This window comes from Amblyomma americanum, chromosome 9 (assembly GCF_052857255.1).
Source record: "Amblyomma americanum isolate KBUSLIRL-KWMA chromosome 9, ASM5285725v1, whole genome shotgun sequence".
In the NCBI taxonomy this organism is placed as follows: domain Eukaryota; kingdom Metazoa; phylum Arthropoda; class Arachnida; order Ixodida; family Ixodidae; genus Amblyomma; species Amblyomma americanum.
In genome coordinates, this window is record NC_135505.1 from 136,938,196 (window position 1) to 136,961,696 (window position 23,501).

At 46.8% G+C, this 23,501-nt stretch overlaps 1 protein-coding gene across 2 annotated transcripts; it reads right to left on the reverse strand.

Moving 5' to 3' along the window:
* Positions 1-752: 752 nt before the first annotated feature.
* Positions 753-23,481, reverse strand: LOC144105599 (uncharacterized). 2 transcript variants are annotated; one of them, XM_077638718.1, is made up of 5 exons: positions 23,260-23,481; positions 5,280-6,322; positions 4,678-4,746; positions 4,506-4,595; positions 753-850 (listed from the first exon to the last, which is right to left on the reverse strand). In XM_077638718.1, the coding sequence occupies exons 1-5, from the start codon at positions 23,288-23,290 to the stop codon at positions 773-775; spliced, it is 1,311 nt and encodes a 436-aa protein (XP_077494844.1). In that variant the 5' UTR covers positions 23,291-23,481; the 3' UTR covers positions 753-772. The 2 variants fall into 2 exon arrangements, with proteins under 2 accessions (XP_077494844.1, XP_077494845.1); XM_077638719.1 differs by lacking the exon at positions 23,260-23,481 and adding an exon at positions 7,088-7,229.
* Between the last annotated feature and the right edge of the window lie 20 nt (positions 23,482-23,501).

The window sequence follows — 23,501 nt, forward strand, 5'->3', positions numbered from 1 at the left end:
TGTCCCAAGCGAGTATGGGGAACCTGCGCTGCCAAGGTGGCACTGCAATTGTTTCATTCGGTGACTCAAAACTGCTTTTGTCAGCCGCTTGGGCTGCTGCAAACACGAGAACACATTCTGCGCGATTAGATACCCGCGTTTGGCTGACAGCATTCATTGCCTAGCTTCTCTCGGCGTAGCCCAGATAGCTGACGCACGGCACGTGCGCTTTCGACAGAGCGCGGAGGCTCACGCCAATAAGCGCCTGAAGGTGGCGCGGAAAAGTACTAAGAGTACTACCCAAAACTGCTTGTTCTTCTCGCTAGGCAGTGAGTTATGGCGCTGCAATCGGCACCGCAAATTTCAGCGCAAGTTCCCCATAGCCAACTGTTCCCTGTATACCGGTGGAAGGAAGGGATAGTCATCGACTCATCATCATCGTCACCATATCGGACCATTATCGTGACTAATCGGAATGCTGAGTTTGCAGTGTTATTACATCGCAGCTGTTACCAGATATATCCCGCTGTATCCGTTGGCCTCGGCGTAGTAGCGCTGCTTGTCACGTGATTATCAGCCTCACAGCGCTCGAGCGTGCCTCAAAAACAATACCAGTAGCAACAACTGATTCACAAATACCAAAATTACAAATCACAAAAGCGTACATCAACCGCGCTAGACAAACGCAAACAGGATCGGCCACGCGTCTTTTTCCACTTTTTATTTTTGTTCACGTCAAAAACAAAATCACAAATCACAAAAGCGTGCTACATCAGCCGCACTGGATAAAGCCCTATGTTCGCATCCGATGCTTTAGGTCGTCGCTGGTTTGCACGAGGATCACAGTGAATGTGATGACCGATCCAGCCATCTGCAAAAAAAAAAAAACGTAGGTTGAATTTCAAGACGGCTGGTTGGTATACGGCAGTTTTCCACTAACTCATGATCGCCATGTTCTTAATTATCGCAGCAAGACTCAAGCACAAAAAGAAGTTTTAGAATGGTCTTCAAGTAACCCTGTCCATCAGTATAGGACAGTACCATCCTTTGTAAAGAAGAAATAAATCGCACTACGGAGTTCAAGCTCAGCAGGACAGCCGTTGCCATTAATACCGCTGTCTGGCTTGTCTAGCCCCCTTTGCCGTGCAGTCGTAGTTATATTAGACACCTTTAGCATACCATGATACCGGTACCGCAGTACCGGGAGCCCGTACGCAGCCAATGCGCAAATCATCTTGACGGCGCCAGATGGCGCCAGGTGCCCGGCAGCTACACGTGCGACTGCGGCATCGGGACCAATCAGAGCGTGCCCAACAGCGGTGGGCGGGTACTCCGGGAACGGTAGCACCAGTAACACGGTACACGGTATGCCAAAGGTGTCTAGTGTATATTTACTGCACGAGCACGCTAAAACTGCTTATTACAGAGAATCTCCGGACCCTGCCTGTGGGTGAAAAATCTCTCCCAAACCCTAGCTCCACGCTCTTCGCAGTGTCCACCGCAGTGAGGATGTGTATTGCACTCCTCACCTCAACCCATGTTCGTTCTATAGTATACAGTCCCCGTGCCTCCTCTGCATGTCTGCCCCGATCATGTGCTCATTTACCGCACTTGATTTTCTCCTGTTCCACTACCGTTTCGGTCACCCTGGTCTTGAAAAACGTTAGCGCCAGTATTCGTCAAATAACGGTAACTTGCGCTAAATCGCGGATATGCCTTGCACTCCGATAGCTACGGGCGGTAGTGTCAGCTGTGTGACAACAGCCTTACCACAGGTGCGACCTGTATCAGCACCTTTAAGGAATTCTTTTCCGTTCATACATGCTATTACTCGTGAGCGATTTACTCGGGCAACTGTTTTTATCGCAAGTGATGAACCGTAATTACCCGATTATAACGCACAGCCGATTTTCATGTCCCCGAGAACGGAGAGCACGGTTTGCGCAGTATTGGGAGAAGCTGATGTCTGATTACGTGTTACTCCTGACCGCTCTATTGAAGGTTCTTCGCTGACATCGCGGCACGAGCACCTCAACGCAACAAAGGTCTGAAAACGCTATTGCAACGCCAGCAGTTGGAGGCAAATGGAGATGAACGGCGAAGACGTAGCGCGTCGTCAGCACCTTCCACATTCGCGTCCGGCCCGGTTGGCTATAATCGGATGCAACTCATGAGCGAAACGGTTATTCCCCGTCAAAGTACCCCCTTCCAGCCAATGGCGTCGGCCGATTCTCATGAAGTTGCTAGCACGACAATGCATGGAGTGCCAGATGAAAGGGGATACTCCCCTGCTTCCGTGGTCGGGGACAGTCTCCACACACTAAACAATTTCTCACCCTTTAGGGTGTAAATCAGCTGTCCCCAGACGAACACCCTTTTCCAATTGTTCGGTGCTAAAAAAGGGTGCAGAGATCAGCACCCTTAAGGAAGGGTGCACTTAATGATACTTTAGAGGATGTAATGGTGCACCCTCATTAAAGGGTACTATTTTTCCATAACACCTCTACGAATGCATGTTGGAAGGGTGCTCCACATTGATTCACCCATGAAGCAAAAGCCTTGGATTGATGCGCGCCCTCTAAACTTTCATGCTGTGCACCCTTCCTGAAGGGCGCTTATCTCTGCACCCTTTCACAGCACCCAAAAGGGTGTTCGTCTGGGGACAGCTGATTTGCACCCTTAAGGGTGAGAATTTGTTTTGTGTGCACCCTGCATTGTCACCCCGCTCCTTGCAATGTCACGCTAGCAGGGTCATGAGAATTGGCCGACGCCGTTGGCTGGAAGGGGGTCCTTTAGCGGGGATAAGTCGCTTTGTTCTTGAGTTGTATCCGGCTATAGTATGGTAAGCGGCAGAGTTGTACGTAACGCATCACTAGTATAAGTGATCGCTGGTAATCGATTACATTTTCTTGTAGTTTTGTAATTAACTGATTACTTTTTCAAACAGTAACGTTCAAGGCAATTCAATTACTTTTTGTAATTGATTACTGGTAACTGGTTAATTTTTTCCCAAACCAAGTTGAATGCAACGGTACTGCTTAGAGAACCCGAACCTGACGGAAAACACTGGCTAGCGGGGATGGATCTTTCGTAACAATGATAATGGACCCGCTGCGGAGAAGCCTAGTACGCGATCATGTCCGGAACACAATCGGGTCACCGCCATCTTTTACGGTAGTTCTCTTCCCCAGAAATATAACGTGACCGCTCTGTAGGGTCCCCTCGTCCTGTTAGATGGCGCTGCGACTTAACGGCCACTACACCGAACTCGTAAGGCTTCCACACAAAGCACGGAGCAACAATGGAGCGCGGCTCTTCATAGTACTAGGACGCTAGCATCGAAGCATTTCCCAGCTACGACCTGGTGTGCAAGGTGTTTATACGTTACAATACCGCCCCTCCCTCCAGGATACACATTGAGATAGCGTTTAGTGTAGCTGCTGATCTATTCACGAGGAAAGGCGGGAAAATTAGCGAGGCCAAATTCGAAAAACAACTCCTTTTCAAAATTTACAAGTAACAAAATATCGAGCAAGCTGCAGTGTAGTTTGAATAAATTTGATTTATGGCAATAAAAGTTGGAAGGAAAATAACGCAACAGATTCCTTTCTCTAACTGTTAAGTTACTTTTTCGGAGCTGTAATTGCCCACTGTAATCAGTTAAATTTCCGATGGAGTAATTGTAATCGGTTACTAATTTTCTTGTACTATTTTTGAAGAACGTGCACGAAATGCCCAGCGTTGAATTTTCCTCTGTGATGTGTACTGGTTTCTTTTTTTTTGCATACATCTTGTGTTTCTAGTGCATTTATGTCCGTTTTATGTTTTTTGTTGCTTGCTCATGGTGGCGCTGAACTGATTTTTTTTATCTGCATTACTCTCCTGCTTCCATCCTAGTCTTCGATGACTGCAGTATGTTTTAAATTAATGAAATAAATAGAAACCTGGCCGCTGACCATACGATGTAATGAGACAAATCTGCGTTTAGAAGTTCCTGGTGTACATTCCGCTTTTACATTGATCACTTTCCCATTGATCTTTGAATTTGATTTTTCCTTCGTTTCAGAGCGCTAGCTCTTAAGGCGAAGGTTCGTGGAAAATAGTACTTTTTGTCGTCACAAGGTGTCCTCGGCGAACACGAAAGACGGCGGATTGTAGCCCAAGCCCCTAGTTGCAGAGAAAACAGATATAAAGGAACGGTGCAGAAATGCCAGAACTCTGGCTTCTAAAGAGAAATGAATAACACCAGAAACGGCGAATAAGCGAAAACTAAAGCCCCAGAACAATCCCGGCACTCATGGAGAATGTATACGCCCACGAAAGACACGACCCTCTTGATAACTAGTGGTTATCGAACGAGCAAGGGCAGCAGCTTACGCCAACGAAGTCCAGGACTAAAGTCTTCGCCCTTCTCTTACCCACCCTCTAACTGTACTACAATATATATTTTCGTTATCATCAGCAGAGAGCCGCGGCGTTCGAAATCAAGCGTCCTGCTCTTCTAAGCAACCACAATCGTGACGTACCGTGACAAGGAGCGAGCGGTCGAGGCGGAAGAAACCGCCGGCGGTGAGGCACATTTCATCGGGTTCGATGATGTCATGCAGATACTGAACCTGCGGCACGAGAACAAAACACTACATGTGTTTTCGCACTTACTTCTATAGGCCCCACGGCCATCACATACACAGGGCTTACCTGATGTGAATAGGGGTTAGTAGGTTCGAGCAAGGCCGCATTCTTGACTGCATCCTTCAACTTACGAACCTGAAAGGATGTCGCAAAGTCGTTGTTATCGCCGTCGCCATCAATATCAGCAAGGTCCACTGGATTACGAGGCCCCTCCCACTGATTTGCATTAAGCACGCTCCAGCGCCACCCGCGGCTTCCGAAGCGGAATTCCTAAGCCTATATCTACGCACGGCTCTATACTGCCCTAAGCTACATTTTAATTCCCTTACAATCTATTTCCTTAGCCTAACGGATCATCCGTAATCACCTCTCCGTAATACATGACCTGGTCATAGTAATGTACTCCATTTTGTTTCATCTAAGACAAAGTCAATTTGTCTTTTAACGTTACATACCTATAATCTTCCCTTCAACCGCTCTGAGCACTGTCCCAGTCTTCAGAAATTTAACTCCACAAGTTACCACTACAGGGACAGGTCGCCATTCTATTCGGCAGCGTTTTGGATAAGAAACTACTGTTATTTCCTTGTATTATTAGCGCTTATTAATGCGCATGTTCCAGTCATGGAGTACATAATCGCGAGCGCACTGGTAGACCCATCACTCACCTCGCTTGCAAGGTCACTGCTTGTAAGGACGAAGTCTACGAATCCAAGGGTACTGTAAGCCGTGTAGGTGACCGCAATCCAGGTGTCTACCAGGGCCAGCGCCGTTACGTGGAAGGACCTGTACAGGGTCATGCACAGCGAGCCGAGGAGGCTTGCCGAAGATACCAGGATCATCGGACTCCATACGCTGTTGATGACCGCCTTGAGCGCCTTTATCTTGCAGACGTTGGCGCGCACTTCTTCGATTCTGGAGGCCGCAGCGACGTATGCCAGCGTCGTGGCCTTAGTCATCCGGCGGCATTCCTCAAAGGTCGCTACCTGCGCCCTCAGGTACTGCACCAGGACGCCGCAGAAATGGACCAGGGACATGTACATGTAAGACTCGCAGAACAGGAGCGCCACGGAGCTAAGAACGGCCAGAGCCTTGAAGAGCGGGTGCCAGTGTTTGCGCTCTCCTGAGAACATTCTGCAGTGCATCAGGAACACCAGAGAGAAGCATGATACCGCAGTGGCCAGCATGGCTGACCTCAACACGACTTTGAACCAAGCGCGGCCGTTGTAGCGGCAGATCGACCTCTTTTCGGGAACGAAGCCGGTGCACTTCTCTAACTCCGCCGCGTCCCGCAGAAAGTCCAAGAGCCTCCGAGACCCGAAGGCGAGACAGATGAAGTTGAAGAGCCATTTGACGGCGGCCACGACGTGTGCGATGAACCCGATGGACTCGGAAAACTTGCAAGATTTGTCCGATAAGCAGGTCGCCTTCGACGCGATCGTGATGCCCTCCATGGTTGTAAGCGTCGCCAGCCAGGCGATGGAGTAAATCAAGTAAGGGCTCTTCCAGGTCATCCTGGCGTTCTTCAGCGATTCCTTTTTCATGTTGCCGATGAACAGGCAGCCAAAGAACCGGATGAATCTTGCGTGGATGATGAAAAGCCGAACCATGTAAGACTGTTCCGTTGGCTCTGAAGACAGCGCTGCTGGAACGATGGTAAAACAGCGCCTGGTCGCCTTGCTTTGCTTAGCAGCGAACTTCAGTCCTTTGCCTGCAGAGAAATGGAAATCAGAAGCGGCCATTACGGCTGGAAGTATCGTGGACATAGGGGGAAGAGGTGGGGGGGGGAAGGAGCCTGTGGGTAAACCGGATGTAGTACGTCAGGTTGGCTACCCTACACATGGGAAGGGAGAAAAAAAGGACCGGAAGAGAACAGACAGAATTAAAAATGAGTTTGTCATAAGCACGTGAGCATTGTCAGTGGTAAATTGTGGCCAATAAAAACAAAGTGCGTAAGGCGGACACTCAAACCTTGTGCTCAAGAAAGTTGAGGCCATGGTCCCAGAGATATCTTGTATAGCGTGGACAATGGCGAAACACTGGGAGCTTCTGTCGTCCTTGCTTCCACCGAATAAATATATCGTCTACGTGGTACGCGTGAAGACTTCTTGATGTGTAGCACTGTATGCAATTGGTGACCTGGCTTTCGAACGATCGAAACTTTGGCAGATTGTTATATCACATATCTCTAACAAGCAAGACTACACTAAGAGCATTGGAGAAATCGATACAGAACGCTGAGGTTTTGGGGCATGCTAAAATATTTAACTTGAAACAATGAAAGAACAATTATTTGCCTTTTGTGCAATATGCACACCCAACAGTTCTGGACAAAAGCATTTTCGAACGGAAAAAGAGTTTATGGTGGAATTTTTTCATATCTTGTAAGATATGTCACTATAACGATCAACATATCCGCAGATAATCCGTCGGCAGGCTTATCCGTCGGTCAATTACGAAAGTGGCTGTTACTCACGCCATGAGAGAGCCATCATGGGTCACAAGTCCTGTTTCCGCAAGACCACTAGCAGGTAATTATACTGGCGCCTTGCAGTCGAACGCAGTCAATCGCACCCACTTTGCTGCCTCCCGCAATTTGTGGTCGTCAAGTGACGTAGTTTGAGAGTACGGCCGTTGTGCGCCCTTCTTTTCGAAAGATCTATTACACCGTCCGGTTCTTGAGCGATTGTCCAATGGCGATCGAGGTTCATCACGTTACGGCCGGTGCTGTTAATTTAGTTTTTATTCCTACTCTTCAAGCTCGCAGTGGCTCTAAAGCGTATTCGATATTTCGCTCGCGTGAGCAACGATAGAACGGAACCACATCAATCCCACGAGGGTCTGGCGGATCAACACGCGTCACATATTATGCATGCGATATGTATCAGCTGCTGACGTGCATCTGGTAACTTTCGACGGAGAAAACGCTTTCATTATTTCCACAACCAGGGACCTAACACTTAACTTATTCAACATGCAAAACGATAGAAATCATCCCAGTCTTGAAGAAATTTTGAGATAGCTTGTTTTTCAAGAGCCGCCGAAAGAATTACTTAGGGCACCGGCGATAACTCATTCCTATACGACTACGGCCGTCGAAATTTGCGTCAAGTGGCAGCTTTAGAGCTGTCTTCAGACTCCACAACTACAGATATGAAAGCATGATAGCTTACCCTGTTCGATAAAGCGACAGACCATTACGAAATTAAACATACGGTGACCCACAATTATATAGACTTTCGCTGGCAGCAGCTGCGCGGAGGCTGCATTGGTGTCGTGGTTCAGGAGTATAAAAAAGAGTTTATAAAAGGAACAAAGAAGCGTCACCTTAGTAGAAAGCACCTATAAGTTAGCCTTTCATGAAATCTCAGATTAGTAGTTGATTCCTATTGATTTTCATTGCGCCGGAGATTAAAACCTAGAGCGAAATTGCCGAGAGAACAAGAATGAAAGAACTTTAATCCATTGAAAGCCAGTTTGGGGAGAGTGTAAGGCAAGGCGGCCATGATCTGTAAAGAGTTAAATTTGAGTTGGTAGGCTAACGACATTAGTAACAGTAAAGGTTACTGTATTTTTTACTGCCGAAACGCACAAACCGCCGATGCATTCTAGAAAGGTGGTCAGTGAGAACGGTACATGGCAGCTTGTTCTAAGCAAATACCTGCAGAAACAAATTAATTCTCTCCTGGTCACGATCATTTTGCTACAATGAGTTCTAAAGATGTTGTCAGGTTTCTCGAGGGAAACGCTTCCATTGGATACGTGTTTTCAGTAGATGCTGTAGACTTGATTTATTTTGTTCACCACGATGCATTTTAGAGCGTTCGGTCTGCTGCTTGCGTTTCGTGTCTCAGCGTTATCCGTTATAACGCAAATCGTAACCGCGGTGGTTGTACATTGGAATAAAATTATAACAGGCGCAGTGTGGTGCCCGAGCACCACAATATAAATTGAATTATGTCGATCCGATATATATACATATATTTCACAGCCAGGAAATTCCGGTCTCAACAAGTACAAAAAAATAATTTGCGACCCAAAACAAATATTCGACAATCTAAAACTGGACGGTTGAACATGACACAGACGAAAATAATCATCTTGAAGGAGACTGTTCTGAATCCTTCCTCTGCCTCACCCATCCCATCGTCAGCTATTCGCCTCAAGATGTGTCCTATGTAGTATATGGCCACACCTCGGATTCACGCCATTTGACCCTTGAACCGGGCCAACCTGGCCTTGACAGTCTCCCCGATAACGCGGAGTCTTAGCGTCGTCAGCGATGGTAGCACCTGCCGACACTGGACCCGTTTTATCTTCCACCGTTTAGGCAAGCGTTAAACTGACTTGTCCACAACGCTGGTGGTCATTGATGCTTGCATGACCTATATGTTTGTAAAAGGTCGTTGCGTTTAAGAAGCAAAAAAGCTGTTAATAGCATAACTGCGCTATTAGCGCGATTTTCACAATAGCCCTTTAATTTGACACCGAGGAAATTCCGGTCTCTACCACAAAAAACAAATTGCGACCCAAAACAATTATTCGACAATCTAAAACTAGACGGTTGAACATGATACAGACGAAAATAATCATCTTGAAGGAGACTGTTCTGAATCCTTCCTCTGCCTCACCCATCCCATCGTCAGCTATTCGCCTCAAGATGTGCCCTATGTAGGATATGGCCACACCTCGGATTCACGCCATTTGACCCTAGAACCGGGCCAACCTGGCCTTGACAGTCTCCCCGATAACGCGGAGTCTTAGCGTCGTCAGCGATGGTAGCACCTGCCGACACTGGACCCGTTTTATCTTCCACCGTTTAGGCAAGCGTTAAACTGACTTGTCCACAACGCTGGTGGTCATTGATGCTTGCATGACCTATATGTTTGTAAAAGGTCGTTGCGTTTAAGAAGCAAAAAAGCTGTTAATAGCATAACTGCGCTATTAGCGCGATTTTCACAATAGCCCTTTAATTTGACACCGAGGAAATTCCGGTCTCTACCACAAAAAACAACTTGCGACCCAAAACAATTATTCGACAATCTAAAACTGGACGGTTGAACATGATACAGACGAAAATAATCATCTTGAAGGAGACTGTTCTGAATCCTTCCTCTGCCTCACCCATCCCATCGTCAGCTATTCGCCTCAAGATGTGCCCTATGTAGTATATGGCCACACCTCGGATTCACGCCATTTGACCCTTGAACCGGGCCAACCTGGCCTTGACAGTCTCCCCGATAACGCGGAGTCTTAGCGTCGTCAGCGATGGTAGCACCTGCCGACAATGGACCCGTTTTATCTTCCACCGCTTAGGCAAGCGTTAAACTGACTTGTCCACAACGCTGGTGGTCATTGATGCTTGCATGACCTATATGTTTGTAAAAGGTCGTTGCGTTTAAGAAGCAAAAAGGCTGTTAATAGCATAACTGCGCTATTAGCGCGATTTTCACAATAGCCCTTTAATTTGACACCGAGGAAATTCCGGTCTCTACCACAAAAAACAAATTGCGACCCAAAACAATTATTCGACAATCTAAAACTAGACGGTTGAACATGATACAGACGAAAATAATCATCTTGAAGGAGACTGTTCTGAATCCTTCCTCTGCCTCACCCATCCCATCGTCAGCTATTCGCCTCAAGATGTGCCCTATGTAGGATATGGCCACACCTCGGATTCACGCCATTTGACCCTAGAACCGGGCCAACCTGGCCTTGACAGTCTCCCCGATAACGCGGAGTCTTAGCGTCGTCAGCGATGGTAGCACCTGCCGACACTGGACCCGTTTTATCTTCCACCGTTTAGGCAAGCGTTAAACTGACTTGTCCACAACGCTGGTGGTCATTGATGCTTGCATGACCTATATGTTTGTAAAAGGTCGTTGCGTTTAAGAAGCAAAAAAGCTGTTAATAGCATAACTGCGCTATTAGCGCGATTTTCACAATAGCCCTTTAATTTGACACCGAGGAAATTCCGGTCTCTACCACAAAAAACAAATTGCGACCCAAAACAATTATTCGACAATCTAAAACTGGACGGTTGAACATGATACAGACGAAAATAATCATCTTGAAGGAGACTGTTCTGAATCCTTCCTCTGCCTCACCCATCCCATCGTCAGCTATTCGCCTCAAGATGTGCCCTATGTAGGATATGGCCACACCTCGGATTCACGCCATTTGACCCTAGAACCGGGCCAACCTGGCCTTGACAGTCTCCCCGATAACGCGGAGTCTTAGCGTCGTCAGCGATGGTAGCACCTGCCGACACTGGACCCGTTTTATCTTCCACCGTTTAGGCAAGCGTTAAACTGACTTGTCCACAACGCTGGTGGTCATTGATGCTTGCATGACCTATATGTTTGTAAAAGGTCGTTGCGTTTAAGAAGCAAAAAAGCTGTTAATAGCATAACTGCGCTATTAGCGCGATTTTCACAATAGCCCTTTAATTTGACACCGAGGAAATTCCGGTCTCTACCACAAAAAACAACTTGCGACCCAAAACAATTATTCGACAATCTAAAACAGGACGGTTGAACATGATACAGACGAAAATAATCATCTTGAAGGAGACTGTTCTGAATTCTTCCTCTGCCTCACCCATCCCATCGTCAGCTATTCGCCTCAAGATGTGCCCTATGTAGTATATGGCCACACCTCGGATTCACGCCATTTGACCCTTGAACCGGGCCAACCTGGCCTTGACAGTCTCCCCGATAACGCGGAGTCTTAGCGTCGTCAGCGATGGTAGCACCTGCCGACAATGGACCCGTTTTATCTTCCACCGCTTAGGCAAGCGTTAAACTGACTTGTCCACAACGCTGGTGGTCATTGATGCTTGCATGACCTATATGTTTGTAAAAGGTCGTTGCGTTTAAGAAGCAAAAAGGCTGTTAATAGCATAACTGCGCTATTAGCGCGATTTTCACAATAGCCCTTTAATTTGACACCGAGGAAATTCCGGTCTCTACCACAAAAAACAAATTGCGACCCAAAACAATTATTCGACAATCTAAAACTAGACGGTTGAACATGATACAGACGAAAATAATCATCTTGAAGGAGACTGTTCTGAATCCTTCCTCTGCCTCACCCATCCCATCGTCAGCTATTCGCCTCAAGATGTGCCCTATGTAGGATATGGCCACACCTCGGATTCACGCCATTTGACCCTAGAACCGGGCCAACCTGGCCTTGACAGTCTCCCCGATAACGCGGAGTCTTAGCGTCGTCAGCGATGGTAGCACCTGCCGACACTGGACCCGTTTTATCTTCCACCGTTTAGGCAAGCGTTAAACTGACTTGTCCACAACGCTGGTGGTCATTGATGCTTGCATGACCTATATGTTTGTAAAAGGTCGTTGCGTTTAAGAAGCAAAAAAGCTGTTAATAGCATAACTGCGCTATTAGCGCGATTTTCACAATAGCCCTTTAATTTGACACCGAGGAAATTCCGGTCTCTACCACAAAAAACAAATTGCGACCCAAAACAATTATTCGACAATCTAAAACTGGACGGTTGAACATGATACAGACGAAAATAATCATCTTGAAGGAGACTGTTCTGAATCCTTCCTCTGCCTCACCCATCCCATCGTCAGCTATTCGCCTCAAGATGTGCCCTATGTAGTATATGGCCACACCTCGGATTCACGCCATTTGACCCTTGAACCGGGCCAACCTGGCCTTGACAGTCTCCCCGATAACGCGGAGTCTTAGCGTCGTCAGCGATGGTAGCACCTGCCGACAATGGACCCGTTTTATCTTCCACCGCTTAGGCAAGCGTTAAACTGACTTGTCCACAACGCTGGTGGTCATTGATGATTGCATGACCTATATGTTTCTAAAAGGTCGTTGCGTTTAAGAAGCAAAAAGGCTGTTAGTAGCATAGCTGCGCTATTAGCGCGATTTTCACAATAGCCCTTTAATTTGACACCGAGGAAATTCCGGTCTCTACCACAAAAAACAAATTGCGACCCAAAACAATTATTCGACAATCTAAAACTGGACGGTTGAACATGATACAGACGAAAATAATCATCTTGAAGGAGACTGTTCTGAATCCTTCCTCTGCCTCACCCATCCCATCGTCAGCTATTCGCCTCAAGATGTGTCCTATGTAGTATATGGCCACACCTCGGATTCACGCCATTTGACCCTTGAACCGGGCCAACCTGGCCTTGACAGTCTCCCCGATAACGCGGAGTCTTAGCGTCGTCAGCGATGGTAGCACCTGCCGACACTGGACCCGTTTTATCTTCCACCGTTTAGGCAAGCGTTAAACTGACTTGTCCACAACGCTGGTGGTCATTGATGCTTGCATGACCTATATGTTTGTAAAAGGTCGTTGCGTTTAAGAAGCAAAAAAGCTGTTAATAGCATAACTGCGCTATTAGCGCGATTTTCACAATAGCCCTTTAATTTGACACCGAGGAAATTCCGGTCTCTACCACAAAAAACAAATTGCGACCCAAAACAATTATTCGACAATCTAAAACTGGACGGTTGAACATGATACAGACGAAAATAATCATCTTGAAGGAGACTGTTCTGAATCCTTCCTCTGCCTCACCCATCCCATCGTCAGCTATTCGCCTCAAGATGTGCCCTATGTAGTATATGGCCACACCTCGGATTCACGCCATTTGACCCTTGAACCGGGCCAACCTGGCCTTGACAGTCTCCCCGATAACGCGGAGTCTTAGCGTCGTCAGCGATGGTAGCACCTGCCGACAATGGACCCGTTTTATCTTCCACCGCTTAGGCAAGCGTTAAACTGACTTGTCCACAACGCTGGTGGTCATTGATGCTTGCATGACCTATATGTTTGTAAAAGGTCGTTGCGTTTAAGAAGCAAAAAAGCTGTTAATAGCATAACTGCGCTATTAGCGCGATTTTCACAATAGCCCTTTAATTTGACACCGAGGAAATTCCGGTCTCTACCACAAAAAACAAATTGCGACCCAAAACAATTATTCGACAATCTAAAACTGGACGGTTGAACATGATACAGACGAAAATAATCATCTTGAAGGAGACTGTTCTGAATCCTTCCTCTGCCTCACCCATCCCATCGTCAGCTATTCGCCTCAAGATGTGTCCTATGTAGTATATGGCCACACCTCGGATTCACGCCATTTGACCCTTGAACCGGGCCAACCTGGCCTTGACAGTCTCCCCGATAACGCGGAGTCTTAGCGTCGTCAGCGATGGTAGCACCTGCCGACAATGGACCCGTTTTATCTTCCACCGCTTAGGCAAGCGTTAAACTGACTTGTCCACAACGCTGGTGGTCATTGATGATTGCATGACCTATATGTTTCTAAAAGGTCGTTGCGTTTAAGAAGCAAAAAGGCTGTTAGTAGCATAACTGCGCTATTAGCGCGATTTTCACAATAGCCCTTTAATTTGACACCGAGGAAATTCCGGTCTCTACCACAAAAAACAAATTGCGACCCAAAACAATTATTCGACAATCTAGAACTGGACGGTTGAACATGATACAGACGAAAATAATCATCTTGAAGGAGACTGTTCTGAATCCTTCCTCTGCCTCACCCATCCCATCGTCAGCTATTCGCCTCAAGATGTGCCCTATGTAGGATATGGCCAAACCTCGGATTCACGCCATTTGACCCTAGAACCGGGCCAACCTGGCCTTGACAGTCTCCCCGATAACGCGGAGTCTTAGCGTCGTCAGCGATGGTAGCACCTGCCGACACTGGACCCGTTTTATCTTCCACCGTTTAGGCAAGCGTTAAACTGACTTGTCCACAACGCTGGTGGTCATTGATGCTTGCATGACCTTTATGTTTGTAAAAGGTCGTTGCGTTTAAGAAGCAAAAAGGCTGTTAGTAGCATAACAGCGCTATTAGCGCGATTTTCACAATAGCCCTTTAATTTGACACCGAGGAAATTCCGGTCTCTACCACAAAAAACAAATTGCGACCCAAAACAATTATTCGACAATCTAAAACTGGACGGTTGAACATTATACAGACGAAAATAATCATCTTGAAGGAGACTGTTCTGAATCCTTCCTCTGCCTCACCCATCCCATCGTCAGCTATTCGCCTCAAGATGTGCCCTATGTAGGATATGGCCACACCTCGGATTCACGCCATTTGACCCTAGAACCGGGCCAACCTGGCCTTGACAGTCTCCCCGATAACGCGGAGTCTTAGCGTCGTCAGCGATGGTAGCACCTGCCGACACTGGACCCGTTTTATCTTCCACCGTTTAGGCAAGCGTTAAACTGACTTGTCCACAACGCTGGTGGTCATTGATGCTTGCATGACCCATATGTTTGTAAAAGGTCGTTGCGTTTAAGAAGCAAAAAGGCTGTTAGTAGCATAACAGCGCTATTAGCGCGATTTTCACAATAGCCCTTTAATTTGACACCTAGGAAATTCCGGTCTCTACCACAAAAAACAAATTGCGACCCAAAACAATTATTCGACAATCTAGAACTGGACGGTTGAACATGATACAGACGAAAATAATCATCTTGAAGGAGACTGTTCTGAATCCTTCCTCTGCCTCACCCATCCCATCGTCAGCTATTCGCCTCAAGATGTGCCCTATGTAGGATATGGCCACACCTCGGATTCACGCCATTTGACCCTTGAACCGGGCCAACCTGGCCTTGACAGTCTCCCCGATAACGCGGAGTCTTAGCGTCGTCAGCGATGGTAGCACCTGCCGACACTGGACCCGTTTTATCTTCCACCGTTTAGGCAAGCGTTAAACTGACTTGTCCACAACGCTGGTGGTCATTGATGCTTGCATGACCTATATGTTTGTAAAAGGTCGTTGCGTTTAAGAAGCAAAAAGGCTGTTAGTAGCATAACAGCGCTATTAGCGCGATTTTCACAATAGCCCTTTAATTTGACACCTAGGAAATTCCGGTCTCTACCACAAAAAACAAATTGCGACCCAAAACAATTATTCGACAATCTAAAACTGGACGGTTGAACATGATACAGACGAAAATAATCATCTTGAAGGAGACTGTTCTGAATCCTTCCTCTGCCTCACCCATCCCATCGTCTGCTGTTCGCCTCAAGATGTGCCCTATGTAGGATATGGCCACACCTCGGATTCACGCCATTTGACCCTAGAACCGGGCCAACCTGGCCTTGACAGTCTCCCCGATAACGCGGAGTCTTAGCGTCGTCAGCGATGGTAGCACCTGCCGACAATGGACCCGTTTTATCTTCCACCGCTTAGGCAAGCGTTAAACTGACTTGTCCACAACGCTGGTGGTCATTGATGATTGCATGACCTATATGTTTGTAAAAGGTCGTTGCGTTTAAGAAGCAAAAAGGCTGTTAGTAGCATAACTGCGCTATTAGCGCGATTTTCACAATAGCCCTTTAATTTGACACCGAGGAAATTCCGGTCTCTACCACAAAAAACAAATTGCGACCCAAAACAATTATTCGACAATCTAAAACTGGACGGTTGAACATGATACAGACGAAAATATTCATCTTGAAGGAGACTGTTCTGAATCCTTCCTCTGCCTCACCCATCCCATCGTCAGCTATTCGCCTCAAGATGTGCCCTATGTAGTATATGGCCACACCTCGGATTCACGCCATTTGACCCTTGAACCGGGCCAACCTGGCCTTGACAGTCTCCCCGATAACGCGGAGTCTTAGCGTCGTCAGCGATGGTAGCACCTGCCGACAATGGACCCGTTTTATCTTCCACCGCTTAGGCAAGCGTTAAACTGACTTGTCCACAACGCTGGTGGTCATTGATGATTGCATGACCTATATGTTTGTAAAAGGTCGTTGCGTTTAAGAAGCAAAAAGGCTGTTAGTAGCATAACTGCGCTATTAGCGCGATTTTCACAATAGCCCTTTAATTTGACACCGAGGAAATTCCGGTCTCTACCACAAAAAACAAATTGCGACCCAAAACAATTATTCGACAATCTAAAACTGGACGGTTGAACATGATACAGACGAAAATAATCATCTTGAAGGAGACTGTTCTGAATCCTTCCTCTGCCTCACCCATCCCATCGTCAGCTATTCGCCTCAAGATGTGCCCTATGTAGTATATGGCCACACCTCGGATTCACGCCATTTGACCCTTGAACCGGGCCAACCTGGCCTTGACAGTCTCCCCGATAACGCGGAGTCTTAGCGTCGTCAGCGATGGTAGCACCTGCCGACAATGGACCCGTTTTATCTTCCACCGCTTAGGCAAGCGTTAAACTGACTTGTCCACAACGCTGGTGGTCATTGATGCTTGCATGACCTATATGTTTGTAAAAGGTCGTTGCGTTTAAGAAGCAAAAAAGCTGTTAATAGCATAACTGCGCTATTAGCGCGATTTTCACAATAGCCCTTTAATTTGACACCGAGGAAATTCCGGTCTCTACCACAAAAAACAAATTGCGACCCAAAACAATTATTCGACAATCTAAAACTGGACGGTTGAACATGATACAGACGAAAATAATCATCTTGAAGGAGACTGTTCTGAATCCTTCCTCTGCCTCACCCATCCCATCGTCAGCTGTTCGCCTCAAGATGTGCCCTATGTAGGATATGGCCACACCTCGGATTCACGCCATTTGACCCTAGAACCGGGCCAACCTGGCCTTGACAGTCTCCCCGATAACGCGGAGTCTTAGCGTCGTCAGCGATGGTAGCACCTGCCGACACTGGACCCGTTTTATCTTCCACCGTTTAGGCAAGCGTTAAACTGACTTGTCCACAACGCTGGTGGTCATTGATGCTTGCATGACCTTTATGTTTGTAAAAGGTCGTTGCGTTTAAGAAGCAAAAAGGCTGTTAGTAGCATAACAGCGCTATTAGCGCGATTTTCACAATAGCCCTTTAATTTGACACCGAGGAAATTCCGGTCTCTACCACAAAAAACAAATTGCGACCCAAAACAATTATTCGACAATCTAAAACTGGACGGTTGAACATTATACAGACGAAAATAATCATCTTGAAGGAGACTGTTCTGAATCCTTCCTCTGCCTCACCCATCCCATCGTCAGCTATTCGCCTCAAGATGTGCCCTATGTAGGATATGGCCACACCTCGGATTCACGCCATTTGACCCTAGAACCGGGCCAACCTGGCCTTGACAGTCTCCCCGATAACGCGGAGTCTTAGCGTCGTCAGCGATGGTAGCACCTGCCGACACTGGACCCGTTTTATCTTCCACCGTTTAGGCAAGCGTTAAACTGACTTGTCCACAACGCTGGTGGTCATTGATGCTTGCATGACCCATATGTTTGTAAAAGGTCGTTGCGTTTAAGAAGCAAAAAGGCTGTTAGTAGCATAACAGCGCTATTAGCGCGATTTTCACAATAGCCCTTTAATTTGACACCTAGGAAATTCCGGTCTCTACCACAAAAAACAAATTGCGACCCAAAACAATTATTCGACAATCTAGAACTGGACGGTTGAACATGATACAGACGAAAATAATCATCTTGAAGGAGACTGTTCTGAATCCTTCCTCTGCCTCACCCATCCCATCGTCAGCTATTCGCCTCAAGATGTGCCCTATGTAGGATATGGCCACACCTCGGATTCACGCCATTTGACCCTTGAACCGGGCCAACCTGGCCTTGACAGTCTCCCCGATAACGCGGAGTCTTAGCGTCGTCAGCGATGGTAGCACCTGCCGACACTGGACCCGTTTTATCTTCCACCGTTTAGGCAAGCGTTAAACTGACTTGTCCACAACGCTGGTGGTCATTGATGCTTGCATGACCTATATGTTTGTAAAAGGTCGTTGCGTTTAAGAAGCAAAAAGGCTGTTAGTAGCATAACAGCGCTATTAGCGCGATTTTCACAATAGCCCTTTAATTTGACACCTAGGAAATTCCGGTCTCTACCACAAAAAACAAATTGCGACCCAAAACAATTATTCGACAATCTAAAACTGGACGGTTGAACATGATACAGACGAAAATAATCATCTTGAAGGAGACTGTTCTGAATCCTTCCTCTGCCTCACCCATCCCATCGTCTGCTGTTCGCCTCAAGATGTGCCCTATGTAGGATATGGCCACACCTCGGATTCACGCCATTTGACCCTAGAACCGGGCCAACCTGGCCTTGACAGTCTCCCCGATAACGCGGAGTCTTAGCGTCGTCAGCGATGGTAGCACCTGCCGACAATGGACCCGTTTTATCTTCCACCGCTTAGGCAAGCGTTAAACTGACTTGTCCACAACGCTGGTGGTCATTGATGATTGCATGACCTATATGTTTGTAAAAGGTCGTTGCGTTTAAGAAGCAAAAAGGCTGTTAGTAGCATAACTGCGCTATTAGCGCGATTTTCACAATAGCCCTTTAATTTGACACCGAGGAAATTCCGGTCTCTACCACAAAAAACAAATTGCGACCCAAAACAATTATTCGACAATCTAAAACTGGACGGTTGAACATGATACAGACGAAAATAATCATCTTGAAGGAGACTGTTCTGAATCCTTCCTCTGCCTCACCCATCCCATCGTCAGCTATTCGCCTCAAGATGTGCCCTATGTAGTATATGGCCACACCTCGGATTCACGCCATTTGACCCTTGAACCGGGCCAACCTGGCCTTGACAGTCTCCCCGATAACGCGGAGTCTTAGCGTCGTCAGCGATGGTAGCACCTGCCGACAATGGACCCGTTTTATCTTCCACCGCTTAGGCAAGCGTTAAACTGACTTGTCCACAACGCTGGTGGTCATTGATGATTGCATGACCTATATGTTTGTAAAAGGTCGTTGCGTTTAAGAAGCAAAAAGGCTGTTAGTAGCATAACTGCGCTATTAGCGCGATTTTCACAATAGCCCTTTAATTTGACACCGAGGAAATTCCGGTCTCTACCACAAAAAACAAATTGCGACCCAAAACAATTATTCGACAATCTAAAACTGGACGGTTGAACATGATACAGACGAAAATAATCATCTTGAAGGAGACTGTTCTGAATCCTTCCTCTGCCTCACCCATCCCATCGTCAGCTATTCGCCTCAAGATGTGCCCTATGTAGTATATGGCCACACCTCGGATTCACGCCATTTGACCCTTGAACCGGGCCAACCTGGCCTTGACAGTCTCCCCGATAACGCGGAGTCTTAGCGTCGTCAGCGATGGTAGCACCTGCCGACAATGGACCCGTTTTATCTTCCACCGCTTAGGCAAGCGTTAAACTGACTTGTCCACAACGCTGGTGGTCATTGATGCTTGCATGACCTATATGTTTGTAAAAGGTCGTTGCGTTTAAGAAGCAAAAAAGCTGTTAATAGCATAACTGCGCTATTAGCGCGATTTTCACAATAGCCCTTTAATTTGACACCGAGGAAATTCCGGTCTCTACCACAAAAAACAAATTGCGACCCAAAACAATTATTCGACAATCTAAAACTGGACGGTTGAACATGATACAGACGAAAATAATCATCTTGAAGGAGACTGTTCTGAATCCTTCCTCTGCCTCACCCATCCCATCGTCAGCTGTTCGCCTCAAGATGTGCCCTATGTAGGATATGGCCACACCTCGGATTCACGCCATTTGACCCTAGAACCGGGCCAACCTGGCCTTGACAGTCTCCCCGATAACGCGGAGTCTTAGCGTCGTCAGCGATGGTAGCACCTGCCGACAATGGACCCGTTTTATCTTCCATCGCAGAGGCAAGCGTTAAACTGACTTGTCCACAACGCTGGTGGTCATTGATGCTTGCATGACCTATATGTTTGTAAAAGGTCGTTGCGTTTAAGAAGCAAAAAGGCTGTTAGTAGCATAACAGCGCTATTAGCGCGATTTTCACGATAGTCCTTTAATTTGACACCGAGGAAATTCCGGTCTCTACCACAAAAAACAAATTGCGACCCAAAACAATTATTCGACAATCTAAAACTGGACGGTTGAACATGATACAGACGAAAATAATCATCTTGAAGGAGACTGTTCTGAATCCTTCCTCTGCCTCACCCATCCCATCGTCAGCTGTTCGCCTCAAGATGTGCCCTATGTAGGATATGGCCACACCTCGGATTCACGCCATTTGACCCTAGAACCGGGCCAACCTGGCCTTGACAGTCTCCCCGATAACGCGGAGTCTTAGCGTCGTCAGCGATGGTAGCACCTGCCGACACTGGACCCGTTTTATCTTCCATCGCAGAGGCAAGCGTTAAACTGACTTGTCCACAACGCTGGTGGTCATTGATGCTTGCATGACCTATATGTTTGTAAAAGGTTTTTGCGTTTAAGAAGCAAAAAGGCTGTTAGTAGCATAACTGCGCTATTAGCGCGATTTTCACAATAGCCCTTTTATTTGACACCTAGGAAATTCCGGTCTCTACCACAAAAAAAAAAAAATGGCGACCCAAAACAATTATTCGACAATCTAAAACTGGACGGTTGAACATGATACAGACGAAAATAATCATCTTGAAGGAGACTGTTCTGAATCCTTCCTCTGCCGCACCCATCCCATCGTCAGCTATTCGCCTCAAGATGTGCCCTATGTAGGATATGGCCACACCTCGGATTCACGCCATTTGACCCTAGAACCGGGCCAACCTGGCCTTGACAGTCTGCCCGATAACGCGGAGTCTTAGCTTCGTCAGCGATGGTAGCACCTGCCGACACTGGACCCGTTTTATCTTCCATCGCAGAGGCAAGCGTTAAACTGACTTGTCCACAACATCATCATCATCATCATCATCAGCCTTACTACACCCACTGCAGGGCAAAGGCCTCTCCCATGTCTCTCCAAGTAACCCTATCCTTTGCCAGCTGCATCCACCCTTTGCCTGCAAACTTCTTAATCTCATCCGCCCATCTAACCTTCTGCCGCCCCCTGCTACGCTTACTTTCTCTTGGAACCCACTCCGTTACCCTTAAAGACCAGCGGTTATCTTGCCTTCGCATCACATGCCCTGCCCAAGCCCATTTCTTTCTCTTGATTTCGACTAGGATGACCTATATGTTTGTAAAAGGTCGTTGCGTTTAAGAAGCAAAAAGGCGGTTAGTAGCATAACAGCGCTATTAGCGCGATTTTCACAATAGCCCTTTAATTTGACACCTAGGAAATTCCGGTCTCTACCACAAAAAAACAAATTGCGACCCAAAACAATTATTCGACAATCTAAAACTGGACGGTTGAACATGATACAGACGAAAATAATCATCTTGAAGGAGACTGTTCTGAATCCTTCCTCTGCCTCACCCATCCCATCGTCAGCTATTCGCCTCAAGATGTGCCCTATGTAGTATAAGGCCACACCTCGGATTCACGCCATTTGACCCTTGAACCGGGCCAACCTGGCCTTGACAGTCTCCCCGATAACGCACGCGGAGTCTTAGCGTCGTCAGCGATGGTAGCACCTGCCGACACTGGACCCGTTTTATCTTCCACCGCTTAGGCAAGCGTTCAACTTACTTGTTCACAACGCTGGTGGCCATAGATGTTTACATGGCCTTTATATTTGTAAAAGGTCGTTGCGTTTAAGAAGCAAAAAGGCTGTTAGTAGCATAACTGCGCTATTAGCGCGATTTTCACGATAGTCCTTTAATTTGACACCGAGGAAATTCCGGTCTCAACAACAAGAAAAAAATAATTTGCGACCCAAAACAATTATTCGACACTCTAAAACTGGATGGTTGAACATGATATACAGACGAAAAGAATCATCTTGAAGGAGACTGTTCAGAATCCTGCCTCTGCCTCACCCAGCCCATCGTCAGCTGTTCAACTCAAGATGTGCCCTATGTCTCATCTCTCGCCTATTAAACTTTTTTCACTGACCGATATTATAGTGTCAACCCATGAGAGGAGGATAGAGCATTTCAGAAGTAAAGATGGCAGTAATTGTTGAACTGCCTCTAGCCTCACTTGTGAAAGCACCGTACTGAATGTAACTGTTTGGAATTAAAGTGATTTGAATGTTTTTTTTACTTTACTTCCAATAACAAGCGAATTGAGACTGAGATAAACTCACAGTTTGAAATATGTGATGGAGCGAGGAAGAGAAAATGAACATGTGCAAAGAGTGGCAGCTTCGGTTCTTTACCCAAGAAAAATATCAGAGTGGGAGTCTTAATGGTCTCAGTTCAAATGGCCCATTGGCTCCATCCTCTGTAGCTGTTGGGACTATCAGTTTGCTGGAAATAGTTACTTGTATAAACCATTCTTTTAATATCCTTCGTTTTCTCCATCGAATTACTGTCCCCCGCAAGAATTGATTCTCTGGCTCGTTTGTCCGACAGTAAAGGAGGCATTTATGTTTGAAAAAATTGGATTTTAAAATTTTCCCGCCACTTGATTCAAGCTCGTGACGTCTACGCTGAGGACGACGTGGTTCCCGCCGTTTTGAAGTGAATCACGTTATAACGTAGCCTCTTGGATCTGCGAAAAACTCGGCTACAGACCCATTTCCCAATGCAATGAAGCCGAGCACCAGGCCAGGGGAAAGCTTATTGTACCCATTGTTTCACCGATGAGTCACAATGCAAAGAAGTTTAGATAGTGAGCGAAATCGATTTTTCGCGGCCGACTGCGGAGCTCCAAGCTCTCTCCTTAGGCTATTTCGGTGCAAAATTTCTAGACGTTCAAAACAAACTGTGAAATAGGTAAGATGAAGCAGTTGGTACACTATGCAGCTCACTACCAAGTGCGCCTTTATGGAGTCCGACCATTGAGGGAAGATGATGTCACCATTCTTCACTTGTACCTATGACTGTATTGATCACATTGGGGCGCTAAAATGGAGATGTCCACAGCTCGTCGCCACATGGAGACGGAAATCAAGAACGGCAACAAGAAAGCGCATGTGACTAAATACGAGAATGCACGAGCTGTCAGGGTTTCTCTTCCACCGCGCATAGCACCTTCCAACACCTGAAAAAA

Bases quoted from the DNA above. Each gene is read 5' to 3' on its own strand.
- LOC144105599 (XM_077638718.1), bottom strand. From the start codon at position 23,290: ATGGTCGGACTCCATAAAGGCGCACTTGGTA. The intron at 4,596-4,677 runs GTAAGCCCTGTG...CTCGTGCCGCAG, and splicing joins CTAACCCCTATTCACATCAG to GTTCAGTATCTGCATGACAT. The intron at 851-4,505 runs GTACGTCACGAT...TTTTTTTTGCAG, and splicing joins ACCGCTCGCTCCTTGTCACG to ATGGCTGGATCGGTCATCAC.